The 19,569-nt window shown below is 35.2% G+C and overlaps 4 protein-coding genes across 6 annotated transcripts; 2 read left to right on the top strand and 2 right to left on the bottom strand.

The window, feature by feature from the left end:
* Positions 1-2,633: 2,633 nt before the first annotated feature.
* On the top strand, positions 2,634-4,267 carry LOC142551777 (large ribosomal subunit protein eL33y). The gene is made up of 5 exons (XM_075661174.1): positions 2,634-2,780; positions 2,903-2,938; positions 3,047-3,275; positions 3,362-3,404; positions 4,057-4,267. The coding sequence occupies exons 1-4, from the start codon at positions 2,749-2,751 to the stop codon at positions 3,401-3,403; spliced, it is 339 nt and encodes a 112-aa protein (XP_075517289.1). The 5' UTR covers positions 2,634-2,748; the 3' UTR covers position 3,404; positions 4,057-4,267.
* Positions 4,268-4,657: 390 nt separating this feature from the next.
* Positions 4,658-7,850, bottom strand: LOC142551776 (uncharacterized). Its single transcript, XM_075661173.1, has 7 exons — positions 7,622-7,850; positions 7,353-7,550; positions 6,790-6,859; positions 5,830-6,137; positions 5,563-5,704; positions 5,355-5,465; positions 4,658-5,155 (listed from the first exon to the last, which is right to left on the bottom strand). The coding sequence occupies exons 1-7, from the start codon at positions 7,692-7,694 to the stop codon at positions 4,741-4,743; spliced, it is 1,317 nt and encodes a 438-aa protein (XP_075517288.1). The 5' UTR covers positions 7,695-7,850; the 3' UTR covers positions 4,658-4,740.
* A 6,900-nt stretch (positions 7,851-14,750) lies between these two features.
* Positions 14,751-17,038, top strand: LOC142551775 (E3 ubiquitin-protein ligase HAKAI homolog). 3 transcript variants are annotated; one of them, XM_075661172.1, is made up of 4 exons: positions 14,751-14,876; positions 15,260-15,517; positions 16,053-16,111; positions 16,429-17,038. In XM_075661172.1, the coding sequence occupies exons 2-4, from the start codon at positions 15,266-15,268 to the stop codon at positions 16,817-16,819; spliced, it is 702 nt and encodes a 233-aa protein (XP_075517287.1). In that variant the 5' UTR covers positions 14,751-14,876; positions 15,260-15,265; the 3' UTR covers positions 16,820-17,038. The 3 variants fall into 3 exon arrangements, with proteins under 3 accessions (XP_075517287.1, XP_075517284.1, XP_075517285.1); XM_075661169.1 differs by having other exon boundaries at positions 16,381-17,038; XM_075661170.1 differs by having other exon boundaries at positions 14,789-14,876; positions 15,265-15,517; positions 16,381-17,038.
* A 128-nt stretch (positions 17,039-17,166) lies between these two features.
* Positions 17,167-18,733, bottom strand: LOC142551774 (ataxin-3 homolog). Its single transcript, XM_075661168.1, has 2 exons — positions 18,337-18,733; positions 17,167-17,910 (listed from the first exon to the last, which is right to left on the bottom strand). The coding sequence occupies exons 1-2, from the start codon at positions 18,592-18,594 to the stop codon at positions 17,335-17,337; spliced, it is 834 nt and encodes a 277-aa protein (XP_075517283.1). The 5' UTR covers positions 18,595-18,733; the 3' UTR covers positions 17,167-17,334.
* Positions 18,734-19,569: the final 836 nt, after the last annotated feature.

Raw genomic sequence — 19,569 nt, 5'->3', positions numbered from 1 at the left:
TCGCAGGACGCCCTAGACGTACGGAGGCATCAAAATTAGGCGGATGATGTCCTTTTGCAATTGTTTCTTTCTTGCTTTAGTATTTGAATGTCGGTTTGGATAGATGTTTGATGTTTCTCAACTTGTGATTGCTTTATCAGGATCGAAATAGTAGTTTGATAGATGGTAGATAATTTTCAGATTGAACATTCCGGTTACATATTAATTTGAAGATACAATTTCGGCACTTGGTTGCAAAAATGTTCTGGTTTTTATTGCACGTTTTCATGAGTGAATCCATTGAAAACATCAACAATGACTTGAGAAGATGCAAGTAATGAAAATTATAAAAACAGAGATATATTTTATTTCAAAATTTAGTACAGAATATGATACTCAACAAAACGATACAAAAGTATATTGCATCTTCTAATACACAACCAATAAGAATACACGCATGACAAAGCATCCTTCTGATCAGAAGTGTAGTCCAAGAATTGGGAAAGGAAGCCAATCTCTTATGCTAGTTTCACATCGTAAGCCCATAGCAGAGGCAAGCATTTAGGCCTCAGAGTCTCAGACGTTGTGTATCAGGTAACCTGGGGGTAGGGGTAGTCAAACTAGGTAAATCATTCGAGTATAAACACTAAGTAGTGCAAATAATGATATCTCAAAGATGTACACAAAAACCACCACACTTCATATGCAGATGGCACCGTTGGAAAATACATAGTAGTGTAGTTCCTTTTGTTTGATACCATGCCCGCTTGATCCATGCAAAAAGCCAAAGATTCCAATAGCTGCAGCAAATGACAGATATGGAAAGATGGAGAAACTTCTTCCAATGTTCGTGTGCAGAGGGATTAGGGTTTTAGCTCCTGATAGCATAGACTATATGGGTTCGGAGGGGTTACCGTGCCCAAACACAGAGATTTTCATAATAGATCCTTGGATATAGGTAAGAAAGCGCTAAAGCATATGCGATGAACCATAAAAAAACATCAGTAAACTCAACGCAACCATGAACTCTTCAATAAAGTTGTAGTCTTCAAAGAATTTTTGAGAAGAACATCCAAATGAACTGCTTTTCGTTTATCAATGATTTACTGGTGGCTGTACCTGTGAATCGATGCTATGCATCTTGTAAAAATATAAATTTGTTATTGTCGAATGCATTTCTGAAGTAGGTGCGCATATTTTCTCAGGGTATCGAATACTTTGATTAACATGAAATAAAATCTTTGGGAAGCAACGGCTCTCATGCCTTTGTCTTTGATCGAATTTTAGCCGATGAATCAAACAACTTATAATAAATGTTTACTATGAATTTAAAATGAATGGAAAAAGAAAAACGCAAGAAATTCTGACAAAAAAAATGAGAATAATTGAATTACTTTATTTCTCGGTCAAGTTATGCATTGGAAAAAATATATCATCCGTATTTTTGGAACGACCAATTAAGATTTGAGTAAAAAAATAAATTCTATGGAACATAATCATATTATCTCTAATATTCTCTCTCTTTTCGTTTTGCAATAAAACCGTAATATTCTCGCTTTTAACTGTTATTTTTATTTTGAAGAAATTAAGTATCATCTCCAAAAAACATCATAAAATACTTATCTCCAAGATTGCAACAAAATGTCAATCACAATTACTACTTCACTTATATATTGTGTCAAGCCTTTTCAGGATATAAATCCGTGAAATCGTTTTACTGGAGATCTTATGTTTGTCAATATCTGTGACTATTATTTTTTTAAAAAAAATTCGAGAAAACCTTGTTGAAAATCATGAAACTAATCTGTTTTATTATTATTTTGGACGTCAATATCCAAATTGGTAAAATAAATGAACGTTTGACAAATGATCAGGAGTTCAATTCCTTCTATCAACATCTTCTCAGATGAGGTTGTCGCACACGACTTGCAGTGCGATTTATCTAGCTAGTGTAGTTTGCATTATATTACATTAGTCAGAGAGTTTAACCAGTGCATACCGAAGATTAGCGATTACAATTTCCCACATCATTTAAAAAATTTATTATTATTTTGATTTCATTCCTCTTTGTTGTGAATTATCGTTAACACTAATTGGAATATTTAATTTTTCTTCCCAAAATATATGGAAATAATTATTTGACATGTTCAATTTATTTTATTAAACTCGATTTTTAAAAAATTAAATGTAAAATATCAATTATAGTCATGTATGTATTGATGAGATATTTTTAGTCACGTATGTTTCGTTGAATAAATCATAGTCATGTAATTGTGTTCTTTTGATCAACTTTAGCATTTTTCATCAAAATCATGTAATTAAATGACCAAATATACTTTTAAATGTATGTAAGTACGTGATTGGAAAAATTTATCGAGATGGCATGTTTGACATAATAATTATAAATTTTAACAAATATATTAGTCATTTAATTACATGATTTTGACGAAAAAAGTAAAATCGATCAAAGTAAGATAATTATATGATTATAATTGATTCAACTAAACATACAAAACTAAAAATATCAATATAAATACATACATGTTTAAAATTAATATTTTTTTAACTTAATCTTCAATTAATCTTGAATTGGTAAAATAAGCGGGCCTATACGGGGCCTCAAGAAGAATGTAACTGGACCAGCCCAACCCATTTCAGAGGCTATTTTTCTTATATTCACCCTATATCTCATCTCCATTTGTAGGGTAAATAGGGTTTCTGCCACTTCTATTTCTTTCAGCTCCAATCCGAAGCATCCTTTCTGCCACAATGGTGAAGGGTCGGCAAGGCGAGCGCGTCAGGTGAAGTTTCCGTATCAATTGTCTTACCTCAAGTCTAGTCCTTTACATATTCTCCCAATTCGGTGTGTGTTTGTTTCAATTTAGCATTTTCTATTCATTCATTTGTTTATTTATTTTTACAGGCTTTATGTTCGCGGTACCATTCTTGGGTACAAAAGGTAAGAAAGTCTAAATTTTTCTTCTTTTTTCATCATAAAGCATACAGTGTTTGGTTGATTACTTGAAAATCGAGTTAATTGCGTGTAAAATGGCGAAATTGGTGATAGGTCGAAGTCGAACCAGTACCCAAACACATCGTTGATACAGATAGAAGGAGTGAACACGCAAGAGGAGGTTGCATGGTACCTCGGGAAGCGGATGGCTTACATTTATAAAGCCAAGGTCAAGAAGAATGGTTCTCATTACCGTTGCATCTGGGGCAAGGTCACACGTCCTCACGGCAACAGCGGGGTGGTTCGCGCTAAATTCAAGTCCAATCTTCCACCAAAATCCATGGTATTACTTTTATCTATTTGAATTTCAACTGCAAAGTTTATCGTGAATGGAATTCGTGATTTTGCTGTTGCTTGCCACTAAAACAGGGTGCCAGGGTCAGGGTGTTCATGTATCCAAGCAATATATAAGGTGATCATCTCAAACTTATTGTTAAGTGGCTCTTCTGGATGTGCAATCGTCCGATATGATGTTTAATGAAATTGTTTTCTCTTCATCTAATTGCCTTGGTATTGAGAGGGGCAAAATATATGCAAGTATTATCATCGAGGTGATTCGTCATATGTAGTGCAGTGTACTGATCTACCAATCTACCAGTGGTGGTAGTCTTAAATAACTCGTTTGTTTTGGGATTTTCTAGGATATGATCTTAGTGTTCGACAAATTTCAAAGCATAAAAAATGACAACATAGCGTCTAGTTGGTAAGTTCTGTTTCTTTGTTGGGTGGTGAAAAATTATGTGAGGTAAATTAAATGCTATAGTAATCAGTGAAAAAACAACTCCCTTGACATTGCATTGTTCATAGCAAAACATTTTTTTTTAAATTCTTACTTGAGATGTTGGAAACCCCTAATTATAGATGACCTGTGGACTGTGGTGACGTATGATTAGAGTGGTGGAGTAAGTATATTAGGCATTTCTCAATTTCCATGTGCTCTTGTTTAAATTTCAATTGGTGTTTGGCCTTGATGTGCATATTCGGCTTTTAGAAGGGTTTTTTTGTTTTTTCATTTCCGTCGAGGCTGAGTTCTTAATGAAGGTATTCTTTCCCTACTTCTGCAGTGATTCTATAGCTCTGGATGATTTTAGTTTGGGGAGAGAGGAGCACAAAAGGCCAAGTCCTGAAGGTGATAAAGCTGCTTTTACGTCCTTGGAAAATTTTGTTATGCGACTTTATTTTATTTTCCTTTCCTAATAGAACAAGTTATATGTCTTCATTAAATCACAACAGCTTTACTTTTATTTTCTGTTTTATGGATTTATTTTCGTTGAAGCGTCGATATATTTATTTAGAGGAAGCCAAGCTTTCCGTCTCCGTTGCTTATTTGACTCAAGGTATGATAATGGCCCTGGAATCAATTAAATCTTTTTATACAATGTGTGGAGGAAATTTCTATCTACCTAAACAACCTTGCCACTAGACCGGTTACACTGTTTCTCGTTAAACTATATTCATTTTTAAAAATATTGCGAAACTAGTGAAGTTAAATATACTTTTTGACATCTTTTCTAAACTAACATAATGTATTCATTTTCGTGTCGATTTTATTTTCAAAGGAACCAATTTATATATCACATATTTGTGAACTTTTTTTTTGGTAGTTGTATTCTAAATTTTTAATAAATTATTGAAGAAATACGGAGAAACAAAATATATATATATATCGCAAATAGAATGTGAGTACGATGTTACCCGCATGGACGACCAAAATTTAATATCTCAATCTGATCTCACTACCCATAGAACTACAACTTCAACCATTCCAAACGAGGGCAAATCCCCCAGCAAAATCTTGAAGGATAGGAGTTCTTCAGGTACACTTCCCTGCTAGTCCCAATAATGTAGAAACTGAAAGAAGAACCGTGATTGGTCATGGTCACTCGAGTTACTGGAACGACCGAGATGACGTGTCTTTCACAAATCACCCTTGCAGTTGGAGGTACAGGAATCCTCTCACTGATCACCTCAGAAGAAAACTTGTTGAGGAAATACGAGTCGGCAAAAAAGGCAGGAGTGCACTGGTAAGCTTGGGTGTTGCACAACTGGACACCTTTTGCTCTGTGGAAGACGTCGTCCGGAACTGATGCTGCTCCACTTGCTGCGCTTACTTTTTTCGCTTTAAGCGTTTTCCCACAGACCCCAATATATTTTACATCAACGCTTGATATGTGATCATATGAGGGAATAATCACACTCATAAAAGAATTGAGAACGATGATTAGTCGAAAGAAGAATCTGTTTTGATTCACAATAGGAGAAGAGAAACAAAAGAGAATACTGAATTTGGCGATTTGATCGAGACAAGGTTAAAGGGTGAAAAACATATTGGTAACGTAGGTATATACCATTTAATGATAGCCAATGGCGGTTCAGAATAGAGCCACCCCCTCTGCACATCTCACATTTGATCAATCCACGAGATCCACAAGTCACACATGGAATCATCCCTTTCCCATTACATTTCAGACATCTGCAGATGGGTAGGAATCTCAAATGTCATGTTAAAATCTTAAATTACTTATTCCAATCCAGAAAGGAAAAAAATATGATCCTGAAAAGAGTCTCACGGTGTGTCCGATCCGTCTTTATGAGCAATCAAACCTCTCCCGTAACAAGTAGGACACTGAGACATCTGATTCTCCTTGTAGAAACCGGGATCTTGATCTACGTTGCAAGTGGGGCACACAATATCCCCTCTTCCTGCGCATTCTGCACAGACAATAACATACTTCAAAAAAAAATCAGATAGGCAGCAAAATTGGGGTTGGTATTAACTAAAAACGTTCAAATACATCTCCAAAACCAGTGGCCTGTTCTTTTTTCCTCTCCCATACCTGAGCAATTTTCAATTAATTCCGAATGAGGAATGATGGTCCGTGTTTCTTTATGAGGTGTAAAAAGTACAGGGAACTCGGACCTTAAATCCAGTTCCCACACTCGAAGCTCGGGTCCCTTATCTTTCCCATCAATATCGCCACCAAGGTATGGTTCGTTTTCAGTTTTCACATCCCTTTCCACATAAACATTACAATTTTCTACTGCATGAATCTTCCATGTTCGAGCAGGACGGCTTCCCCAGCAGCAACGATGACCGACATGATCTATCAGTAGCTCTCGAATTTCCACCTCATCCAACACAGGCCTGCGTTTCAGCGAACCTCAATCATAAAGTGGCTATATGTGACAATAACAAGCCGTGTGGCAAAATTAGAATATTTCAAAAAATAATAAGTCCTATAAGCAAAGGGCAGCCAATGGCAAGGCAATTCAGAGAATGAAGTGAATCATATGTAAGATCCCAAGTAGAAGTCAAGAGCAGAGAAGATGAATTTGGCTCACAATACCATTGTTTTTTAATCATCAACCATCAAACATAATCTATGGATGCGGAAGAGTAAAAGTACTAACAGTTCCATTCACTTAGAAACAATTTGGTCCCATCAAATTTTCTTCCTTTACTAAATAAAGCATAATCACAGACCACTAACTAAAAAAATAACCCACCCGTGATCTGTACAGTATTTTACCATATGTTTCCTCTTCATCACCTTCCATATAAGTCAGATGTAAGCTCAAATTTCAGCACCTAAGGAATGAAATTGGCGAAGCACTTACCTCCTTTCTCTTTTAACTTATGGTGAAGGGGAAAAGTATAAAACATGATCGGTACCTTAAACGTGAAATGCGGACTTAGGAGATGAAATTCCAGACAGCAGAACAGTTAAGTTCTATGATTCACAGAAAATAAAAATGAACTCCTTCAGCAGGTTGCACATTCAATGATTCGCACTGACCTTTGTATATTGGCAGCATTATCTCTTAGATGCCCGTAATACGCATCTTGAGGATGACCAATGTCTTGTTCTACCGTCAATTTGGTAGATCCATAAGATATTTCAGAAAAAGATTATAACTAAATATTATAGAACAAAAGAAAATCGATATAAATATTTATATTGCTCGACTTAACGATTATTTACATTGCTCAGGCTCAACGATGCTTCATGCCTCATCCAAGACAGAAATCCATCAATCCGTTGTATTGTATGGAATAATAATTTATGGCAATGCAAACAAATCATGGAAGATTGTTTCTTAGGAGAGATCGATGTTAAAATAACTATAATTTCAGGAATGTGAAATTCATGTTTCAGTTGTGCTGGATACATTAATCCCTCAAATACAACCGTCTTAAACTGAATTTAAGCTGCAGTTTTTTCCTTTGCCAGCAATTGAATTTTCAAGTGCTTACATTTTTAATGGACATTTTTTTTTGTGAAACCAAATTTCCCAAATCAATAGTATGAACACTCAGCTGAATTATGGTCCGTCCCTGAATTTTGTGACAAATATTTACCATTAGGGTAGAGCTGGGCAGGCGCAGGAGATCCCGCCACGGGAGCATAAAGAGACGGCGGATACACCTCGGAAAAAGCGGCGGCGAATCGAATTTCATCTAAGCTAACTTCGGTTCCGGGCATTGAAGCCGTATGAATAACGGCGCCGGTTCTTCCTACGTGTTCATACGAACCCCATCTCGCACTTCGACCTTTTTCTGCATCAATGAATAAAGATTGTGAAATACGAGCTTTACTTTAAAGAAGAGACTGGGAATGGAAACTTTACCCGCTGATAACAATGGCTGCTCCATCTTACGATTTCTTGATTTTTGCGATTGACTTTCAATAATCAAGAACATGGATCTTAGATTAATAACACTGTTTTTACATGCAAATTTACCTTAACGAGGAAGAGTATTGACTTTCTTCCATCGACAAGGGGTCTACACCATGGACCAATTTTCTGAACATAGATGACGGTCTTGGCTTATCAGGAGAAGGAATAAACTCTTTATTTTAGAACCCAATAACATCGAAATTATTCAAGAAAATTAGATGAAACCGTTGAAAATAATATTTGAACGTTGAAGCAACAGTGAGAATATTTGAATGTTGAAAATAAGAATTGTAAAATTAGAAATTTGTGTGTGATGATGTAGGTAATGATGTATTTTATTTTTGGATTATTTGTAAAGATTTCCTATAAATAGATCTCTCATTTGTGAAGAAATTTACAATTGAGTAGAGAGAAAAATATTATAAAGTGTGTAGTTTGGTAAATATTGAGAGTTTGAGATTTTTATTTTTTACCATAAATTTTTACTTTTTCACAACACATTATCAGCACAAAGCTCTAAAAGTCCTTCGTACTTTTCCATGCTCCAAACAGAAGAAAAAAGTAACAAAAGTAATAATATTTATTTTACTGTTATTTATTTATTGTGTATATATTTAATATATAATATAATGTTATTATTAGAAATAATAAAAATAAATTTTTCAAAAACTTGTTATAAATCCTGGGAGGATGTTAAGACGACATCTCACACTGCCGGTAAGGGATACGACAAGTATAAAAGCCTATAAGATTTTTAAACAAAATAACTTATGACACATCATTATAATAATGTGATATGATATACATAATTATTTAAACATGACTAATATTATATACACCATATTATTACCATAAAATTATACAAATACATACATTTATTTTTTTGTACACCAACGGTCATAAACGGTAACAAAACGGCTAGTTTTTGCCCTATAAATATGATCTCACAAACTCTTTCAATCACTCCAACTTTCTCCTATTCTCTAAAAATTATTTTTCATCAAATTTTCGAAGAAAAAAGAAGATGGCTTTCTCAAGGTTATTTTTAATTATTTTGGTTATCATACTCACGAGTCTTTTATTTATCGGAGAATATCCTCCTCGTGTGTTTTCTTTATTTTTACAAATGCTTGTACTTGTTGTTTATCCATTACTTTGTATTGCAATATTCATTAACTAATAAAATGCATCGTAATTTTTTAGTACCATCATGTCAAATTTGACAAAGCTCGAATTTGTTGCGCTCGACATCACGGGAAAAAAATTATATGTCATGGACTCTCGATGTAGAAATCCATCTTGAGTCATTGGGTCTAAGCGAGACCATTAAAGAAAATGGTATATCTTCATCACAAGAAAAAGCAAAAGCTATAATATTTTTGCGTCGACATCTCGATGAAGGTTTAAAATGTGAATATCTCATCGAAAAAGATCTCATGGCTCTGTGGAAAGGATTGAAAGAAAGATTTGAACATATAAGGGAAGTTATACTTCCGACCGCCCGTGATGAATGGAATATGTTAAGATTCAAGATTTTAAGAAAGTCAGTGATTATAATTCAGCGATGTATCAAATAATCTCGCAGCTAAAATTTTGTGGACATGAGGTTACAGAATCGAAAATGCTTGGAAAAACATTTTCCACGTTTCACGCATCAAATATAACTTTACAGCAACAATATAGAGTGCGTGGATTTGCGAGATATTCTGAACTCATCGCCTGTCTTCTTGTGGCGGAAAAGAACAATGAGCTATTAATGAGAAATCATCAGTCCCGACCCACTGGATCAACAGCATTTCCAGAAGTAAATGCTGTGAGTAAAAATGAATTTAAACCTGGAAACCAAAATCAAATTCAAAGACAAGGTTTTGGTCGAGGTCGACTTCGAGGACGTGGTCGTGGTCGTGGACGTGGAATTGACCGTGGTCGTGGTCGAGGCCGTGGTTTTGAAAACAATAGAGATAGTTATTTTTATAACTCATCTCAAAAGGGCGTCACGAACCATCCACAAAAAAGGCATCATGAGAACATGAGTGTTAATGAAAATCACTCGAAAAGATTTGAAAGTTCTTGTTTCAGATGCGGCACTCCAGGACATTGGTCTCGTATTTGTCGAGCCCCTGAGCACCTTTGCAAGCTCTATAAAGAATCGATAAAGGGGAAAGAAAAAGAGACCAACTTCACTGAACGTAGTGACCGTTTGAGTGATTCAACTCATTTTGATGCTGCTGATTTTATGAATGATTTCTCTAGAAATAATCAATATGTTGGTGGGATAGAAATGAACAATATTGATGCTACTGATTTTCTCAATGATTTCTCTGAGAATGAAAAATATAATGGTAGAATATAAATGTACAATAATTTATTTTTCATGTATTCATATAATAATGTTTTATTGTACAATTATGATATGTGTTATATTTACATATGTATTGTCAGTAATCTTATTTCATTGCATATTTTTTTTTTAAGTTCAAATATGGAAAATGCTATGAGCAAAGCTGAAGTTTGCATACCCAATAGTAGTACAACGCACATTATCCTCCGAGATAAAAGATATTTCTTGGAACTAAAACCAACAAAAACAACGGTGAATACGATATCAGGTCCTGTAGACTTGATTAAAGGATGTGGTAAAGCACAATTTTTATTACCTAATGGTACAAAATTTTTGATCAATGATGCTTTATATTCACCACAATCGAAAAAAAATTTGTTGAGTTTTAATGATATATATTCTCATGGTTATGATACTCAAACAATGAGTGAAGGGAATGAGAAGTATATGTGTCTTATCACATATAAATCAGGAAAGAAATATGTGATTGAAAAACTACCAAAGCTCCTATTGGATCGCATTATACACATATAAGTCCCACTGAATCAAACATGGTAGTTGATAATTCTTCAATATTAACCAATTGGCATGATCGATTAGGACATCCTGGTTCAACAATGATGCGAAGAATTATAGAAAATACACATGGTCATCCGCTGAAAGACCAGAAGATCTTTCAGAATAATAAGTTTCAATGTAAAGCATGTTCTCTTGGAAAACTTATTATAAGAGCATCACCAGCCAAAATCCAAACTGAATCACCAATGTTTCTTGAACGTATTCAGGGTGATATTTGTGGATCAATCCATCCACCATGTGGACCATTCAGATACTTTATGGTATTAATTGATGCCTCCAGCAGATGGTCACATGTATGTTTATTGTCAACTCGAAATGTTGCATTTGCAAGATTACTTGCTCAAATAATAAAATTGAGGAATCAATTTCCCGATTATACAATCAAGAAAATTAGACTTGATAATGCTGGTGAATTTACTTCCCAAACTTTCAATGATTATTGTATGTCTATGGGAATCATTGTTGAGCATCATGTTGCTCATGTACATACACAGAATGGATTGGCTGAATCATTGATTAAACGTCTGCAAATGATTGCTAGACCAATTATTATGAAAACAAAGCTCCCTATTTCATTATGGGGACATGCAATTTTACATACTGCTTCATTAATTCGCATCAGACCAAGTGCATATCATAAATACTCCTCATTGCAGCTTGCATTTGGTAAAAAACCAGACATTTCTCATCTGAGAATTTTTGGATGTATGGTGTATGTGCCTATTGCACCACCGCAACGAAAGAAAATGGGACCTCAAAGAAAGGTTGGAATTTATATCGGTTATGATAGTCCATCAATCATTCGATATCTTGAACCTCAGACAGGCGACGTGTTTACAGCACGTTTTGCTGATTGTCATTTTAATGAGGAAATCTTCCCAATGTTAGGGGGAGAACAAAAACATACCGAAAAGAAAATTACATGGTATGTATCATCATTGTTACATCTGGATCCAAGAACAAAACAATGTGAAAAAGATGTACAGCAAATTGTGCACTTGCAAAGAATAGCAAATCAAATACCAGATGCATTTGCAGACACAAAAGGGGTAACTAAATCATATATACATGCTGCAAATGCCCCTGCTCGAATTGAAATTCCGAAGAAACAAATTGAAAATACTCATGATGTCATTAAACGCCTGAAGCGTGGAAGGCCAGTCGGTTCCAAGGATAAAAATCCTCGAAAAAGAAAATTCATAGAGAAACACGATGATCACAAAATAAAGAATGATGTTCCTGAAGAAACACATGATGATCACAAAATAGAGAATGGTGTTCCTGAAGAAACACATGATGATGAAAATGTTCTGTCAGAACCACAAACTGACGATAATCATGAAATCTCTATCAATTATAATAATACTGGAAAAATATGGAACCGAAAAGATATAGAAGAAATTGATGATATATTTTCTTATAATGTGGCAATCGACATCATAAATGATAATGAAGATTATGAATCAAAATCTTTTGGTGAATGTAAAAATCGGCAGGATTGGATAAAATGGAAAGAAGCCATCCAGGTTGAATTGGATTCGTTAAATAAACGTAATGTTTTTGGACCTATAGTCCTTACACCTGAAGGTGTAAAACCTGTTGGATACAAATGGGTTTTTATTCGAAAGCGAAATGAGAAAAATGAAATAGTAAGATATAAAGCTCGACTTGTTGCACAAGGTTTTTCTCAAAGGCCTGGAATTGATTATGAAGAAACGTATTCTCCCGTGATGGATGCAATTACGTTTCGGTATTTGATTAGCTTGGCGGTATCTGAAAATTTAGAAATGCGTTTTATGGATGTTGTTACAGCTTACTTATATGGATCACTAGATAGTAATATATATATGAAAATCCCTGAAGGATTTAAGATGCCTGAAGCACAAAGTTCAAAACCTAGAGAATGTTATTATGTGAAATTACAAAGATCGTTATATGGGTTAAAGCAATCCGGCCGAATGTGGTATAACCGGCTAAGTGATCACTTGATGAAAAAGGGATATGTAAATAATTCAATATGCCATTGTGTTTTCATTAAGAAAACAACATCCGGATGCGTAATTATTGTTGTATATGTTGATGATTTAAACATCATTGGAACAAATAAGGAAATTCAAGAAGTTGTGTCATATTTGAAGGAAGAATTTGAAATGAAGGATCTTGGAAAAACCAAGTATTGTCTGAGTTTACAAATTGAACAAAAAGAATGTGGAATGTTTGTTCACCAGACAAATTATACAGAAAAGATCATTAAACATTTTAATATGGATAAATCAAATCCTTTAAGTACTCCAATGGTTGTTAGATCATTAAACATAGAAAAGGATCTATTCCGTCCATGTGAAGATGATAAAGATATTCTTGGTCCAGAAGTATCATATCTAAGTGCTATCGGTGCCCTTATGTATCTTACAAATTATACAAGGCCTGATATATCTTTTGCCGTAAATTTGTTGGCAAGATTTAGCACATATCCAACAAAGAGACACTGGAACGGAATTAAACATATATTCCGTTATCTACGAGGAACGACAGACTTGGGACTTTTGTATTCAAAAGATGCTAATCCAAGTATAATTGGTTATGCCGATGCTGGATACTTATCTGATCCACACAAGGCACGTTCCCAAAATGGATATGTATTTACTCGTGGAGGCACTGCAATTTCTTGGCGTTCACAGAAACAAACGTTCGTAACAACTTCATCAAATCATGCCGAGATTATTGCACTACATGAAGCAATCCGTGAATCTGTGTGGTTAAAATCAATGACCCAACATATCCAAATCTCATGCGGATTATCATTCGACGAGAAGCCTGTGATACTATATGAAGATAATGCTGCACGTGTTGCTCAAATGAAAGAAGGATACATAAAAAGCGACAGAACTAAACATATTCCTCCTAAGTTCTTCGCATTCACCAATGAGCTTGAGAAGAATAAATGTATTGATGTTCGTCACATTCAATCAAGTGAAAATTCATCAGATCTCTTCACAAAGGCGTTTCCTACGTCAATATTCAGAAAGCATATATATAATATTGGGATGCTCAATCTACGAAATTTGTGAAGAATTGTTCGTGTCAACATGAGGGGGAATTTACGTGACTGCACTCTTTTTCCCTTGCTATGATTTTTATCCCACTGGGTTTTTCCTAGTAAGGTTTTTAACGAGGCAGTATAAAAACACGTAATGAAGACATCATCGTATCATGATCATCATCACAAGGGGGAGTGTTGAAAATAATATTTGAATGTTGAAAAAGTAATAGTTGAATATTTGAATGTTGAAAATAAGAGTTGTAAAATTAGAATTTGTGTGTGATGATGTAGGTAATGATGTATTTTATTTTTGGATTATTTGTAAAGATTTCCTATAAATAGATCTCTCATTTGTGAAGAAATTTACAATTGAGTAGAGAGAAAAATATTATAAAGTGTGTAGTTTGGTAAATTTTGAGAGTTTGAGATTTTTACTTTTTACCATAAATTTTTACTTTTTCACAACAAAAACAACATGTCCTTAATCATTTGAAAATTTGTGAATTGTGAATAGACTTTTTTTTTTCGAAAATATACCGTCACCATTATCTTTCGATATACATTGAATAAATTATTGAATTCGTTTTTCTATTTAAATGTGAATAGACTTTTTTAGTAAAAATTGATTGCCGTTATTATACTTCAGTACACGCTGAATCATCTCCTAAACATATAATATGCATCTATATCCAACTTTTCGTATAACATATAATATCATTGTTTTAATATATTCGCTTGTATATTTTATTTTCTATGGATAATTATTTTTGAAGTATGATATTTTTAAAATAAAGTTGTAAGCAATTATATTCAAAATATTTATAGTAATTTTCATAATTTATAATTTTTATATGGATGATGTATATTTTTATTAAAAAAAATAAAGATACAGTTATATTAAAATTTTGGTAATTTTTATAGATAATATGTGAATTTTAAATTTTCTGCCTGAATAATGTGGCAATTATATTAAAGTTGACCAATACTGGAGACCTGTGTAATTTATGATTAAATGAATTAATGGAATGGCCCAAAAGTGGTAGCTCAATCCTGTCTTGATATCAACTTTTAGGCCCACAGACACACGCACTCACTCTCATACTCGGTGTATATATATATGGACGTGGCATTTGCTGTCAACGTTACAATTCTGACTGCTTGAATCGCTTCAAATTCCTCTGTTTTGAACTCAAGTGTTCAAGCGGAAACAGCTTGATCTTGGTCTGAAGCTCCCTCTTCTGGTAATTTTTCTTATGATTCTTGTTATGAGGAGTTCAAAAATTTTTCCTCTCAATTTTTTGATTCGTAGGCATTTTTGGTTTTGCTGTGCGGGATTTTTGGTTTCCACTGCTTTCCTTAATTTCAATAACATATCATAAAAATGGATTCACGGAACGTAGAGTTTTCCCAAAAAGAAAAAAAGGGTCAAGAAGACTGGAAATTAATTAGTGCAGTTTTTATTTCAAGTATAGGTGTCCGAGGGAACTTTTCATGAAGCCCGGTGATTAGATTGATATATGGCAGATAGATATTTCGTGACTTGATTTACACAAATTTTGAATACTCTTTCTGGTGATTCAAAATCGTAGTTTATGGTATCAGTTGAATGTTGATGTTTTGCTAGGGAAGGATGTTTAAGATTCGGTTTAGCAAGCCAGACAGTGAAAGTGATGGTAGTACAAAACCTGTGCCTACAGACGCTGTAACAGTCGCCTGCCCTGATCATCTAGTCTTAGCTGATCTTCCTGTTGCCAAGGGCCTCGGATCAGCAAGTGCGACTGCCGTTACCAAGATAGTTGGTCGCCGATCACGTCGTCAGCTTGGCGAGCGGGTTCATTTTTGCCTCAGTTGTGACTTCCCCATTTCCATCTATGGGCGCCTGGTATGTATTACAGTTCATATCCTTCTCTCCTATGTATGTACTTTTGAGTTCTCAAGGATTCTAAGCTTCAGAACTCCTTAGCAGGCTCTTTTTGTTAGAGATTAATTTTTCCGCAATTAGAAAACATATTCTGATGTTAACCTGCTTTGTAATACTTCAGAAAATGCAGCAATTGCCGCTGCATTCATGTTAAATCATCTTTAATCAAATAGCAGCTGGTGTAGGAACTAAATGAGAACCGGAACTAAATCATATCATGTCTCCGCCTGTTTGCTCTCATGCATTGGCACTTTTGGTCAGGCTGCAACTTTTGCAAGACAAATATAGAATGCACGTGTGTTCGGCAGAATTTCCAGTATCAATTGGGATTCTATACATCTTATGTGTTAGTCGTTACTCTTTGTTTCAGCAGTCTTACCAGTTTCTGGTGTGACACTCATGCCATCTTTGTTCAGTTTTGTTTTGTAAGGACAAAGATAATAATATCTTATAAAATGAATTGGTCTCATGTTTGTGCTCTCTGATGTCATTGCAGAGCCCCTGTGAGCATGCCCTCTGTTTGGACTGTGCTAGGAGTGATTCTCTTTGCTTCATGTAAGCCTATTTATTTCTTAGTCTGCTAACTCTTTTGGCATGATATAGTTGATCTGCATAACTTTTTGGTCTCGGAGTGAAATATGCAAGCACACTGTACTATTCCGTTTCATTGACACAGGCATTATGAGAGTAATTCTGTCTAGTTTTTGTACTCAATAATTATATCTAAAGAAAAACACTGTTCACTTATTGTCCAATTCCCATTATTATCATTCTTTCTCAAATGGTGAATATATTAACCTTGAAGACTTTGTTTGCAATTTCAGGCTAGTTGATGCATTTTATCACCATTTTTGTTTCTTCCTGGTACACAGTTGTGATGAACGTATTCTGAAGATTCAAACAATCAAAAGGACTGGTGTCTTCATATGTGCAATGCCTTACTGTCTCAAGTCATTTTTAGGAAAAACAGAATTTGAGTCGCATATTAACAAGAATCATGCTTCCAATCATCCCAACAAGAAACAAGATGGAAATTATCCAACTTTTAGTGCAACCCCAGGAGCTGTCTTTTCTCCTCTTGCAGCTACGCAGTTTCATGATCCTGAAGACGAAAGCCAGCACACCCAATTTAGAGATCTACCACCTTCAAATTCTGCGATGCACCCCATGACAATGCAACAGTTTCCCGAACAACTGGCGGGACAAACCTTGCCTCTTCCACCACCTCTGTTACCTGCTTCTGGTCTCTCACAGCCAAAATGAGGCGGAACATACTCCGATGGAAGCAGCTTCAGCTTACGGTATGGGGTGTGATATGGTAGACTTTTTATTTATGATCTAGAGAACAGGGTCTCTTTTCGCCTCAAACTAGAATGATTGAAACTGGAAATTCCATGACTTGTACTTTCATTTTGGAGAATGTGTTGGATGCACTAAAAGCACAGTAAAGTAGCATCCAAAAGTGGCATAAAAGGGGAAAAAGGAAAAGAAAAGGACTTCGTACAAAGGTTTGCATGACCAAAGCTAGAAGGCTTGTTCAAGAACATTACATCATGTAATTTTTTAACAATCCGTGCATCATGTTAGCTCCAAAACCATTCAACGTAGAATAAATATTCAAATTGGCTGCCATCTTATTTGGAAAAAAATATATGCATGGTAAAAAATCCCCAGTTATAATCATCATCCTCGTAATAGTTTTTCTTTTTAGTTTATTGTACGAATAAAAATATACAGAGCAACCAAGAAGCCATCTTTCACCACAAACACTTCTCCTCTCATTCATGTTCTGCACCACTGTTCTTATTTTCACTTTCTGCGGGGGCAGCTCGTGTTTCAATCACTGGTGAAGAATCCATCAAACTCGCAGCTATTGCAGCTTTCAAATCCTCATCTTCATAATCTTGAAGCATTTCTGCTTCATCATGTTCGATGTAGTGATCAGAACGCTGTTGATCAGCTCCTTGATGGGTTCTCGGGGTTGAGTTGCAGGACTTGGTGATCCGCTGTGCATCTTCAGGCGACAGCCACTGCCCGTAACCATTGGAAGCTTCAGAGGATGAGATGGGACACTCCTTCGGAAAATTACCCCTCACAAGAAAAATACTCCAGCCAAAGCCCTTCAAAGAGTCTAGGTATGCTGAAAGGTAAAACTTTGAGAGATGCTCGGGTGCTGGGTAGAGACTGTCAAAATTGTACCACTCTTCATTCACTTTTCTAATGCAAAACCAATGATCTTGCAAGTGGCATATAAATGCATTTTCCATTTCTGGGTCTATCTGGGCTGGCTCAGCCACAGGACTGTCCAGGGGAATGACTTCCAAACCCCACACCTCCAATGCTTTTTCCACTACCTGCAACCGAAATATTTGAATCACTTGGAAATTTGGCAGATCCAAGAAGTGTTCAGCATAGTGTAGATTACGCCAAGTAGTTTAAAAGATTCTGACTAACATTTAGCAGCTTAGAATAAAGAACTCCAAAACGAACATCTACGAACCACAAGGCAACCAAAATTGTTGATTTCCAATGAGTATCTCATAGTAATAACGTTCTACCAAAATAGACAATCACAAAATCTGAGAGAGTCGACAAGTCACAAAGAAAAAGAACATTATATAATATAATCTATGAAAATTATCATCAAACAAACATGGCATGAGTTGGCAAGGCAAACATCAAATATGACTTGTTACTTCTCAGTACCAAAAACAAACACGTCATACTCCTAGGTCAAATAATTCGATTCTGCAAAACAAAATAGCTAAAAGGATGAAAACCTGGATGCTGAAATCTCCATCGAGGGAAACGTTGTGCGAGAGGTCTGGGAGAAAATCTCCGGTGACGGAACCAAGCATCATCTGCCGCTCGGTGCGATCGAGATCGGAAGCGACGGCCGCCAAATCGAACTCTGAGAAGAAGGGTCCCTGCAAAACGGTGTTCACGCAATGCACTGCGCATAGTTTCGACTCTTGTACCTCGTGGTACAACATCCCCCCATTGCTCGCCCCACCACCAACTTCCGAATAGCTATCCATTACCTCTTGTTCTCCGTCCGTAAAACCCTAGAACAATTTTTTGTGTACTTTTTTAGGGTTTAGGGTACAATTGGATGAGAAAGGGGTGGATTGGGGAATTAAGTACGTGCCTTCTTAATATGATGCCACTGGAATAGATGTTGAAATCTTACTATTGTTGCATTGATACTCTGATATTTAAACACTTGCATATAAAACTTTAGATTAAATACAAATATTAAAAATACAAAATAAAAATTAAATAGATTTCTTTTACAAGTCACAAATATAAAAATTATTCAATCAAATTAAATAGAATTAAAAAAAATTTTCAAAACATACTAATTTTCGGGAAAAATATAAATGAGAAGGAGAGCCCCGATTATTTAGAACGTAATCAATAGTCTAAATTGCACTCGAAAGTAAGGTATTTCTTATTTTTGCGTAAATTTTTGTACCAGAAACAATGATATATCCAATTATAACATGAGACAAAAATATATATTTTGATTAGGATTGCATTCTATTGTTACAATTATATCATGTGTCTTTTTAATTCTGTCGTAAGTCGATTTGACAAATACATGAAATTTGTACTCTCCAATTGATGGTCATTAATTTTTGTTTTTACTGGTAGAATAAGTAAGCCCAGCGGGAGCTAAATTTCATTCTTCTTATCTTCTTCGAGCTCGAGACGAGGTTACACCTTACCCGACCGCAGCTCGAAGATCAAACCATTTTAGCTAGAGTTTTAACCGAGCATGGGCCATTGTTTGTGAAGTTGGTTTTAAATATATCAATAAATTTATACATCGGGTTATGCACCAGCGGCTCGAAAATTAAACCATTTTAGTTGGAGTTTGTAATCGAGCGTGGCTCAGGATTGATCTTCCAGGCAGACAAAAGGAAGTCCTCTGCTGACAAGCAAGCCCAAGATTCAGCTTATGGATACCTGCTAGATACCAAAGAGCCTACTTCAAATATATTTGGCCTTGA

This window comes from Primulina tabacum, chromosome 7 (assembly GCF_025594145.1).
Source record: "Primulina tabacum isolate GXHZ01 chromosome 7, ASM2559414v2, whole genome shotgun sequence".
NCBI lineage: Eukaryota > Viridiplantae > Streptophyta > Magnoliopsida > Lamiales > Gesneriaceae > Primulina > Primulina tabacum.
This window is presented reverse-complemented; position numbering and strand designations above follow the sequence as displayed.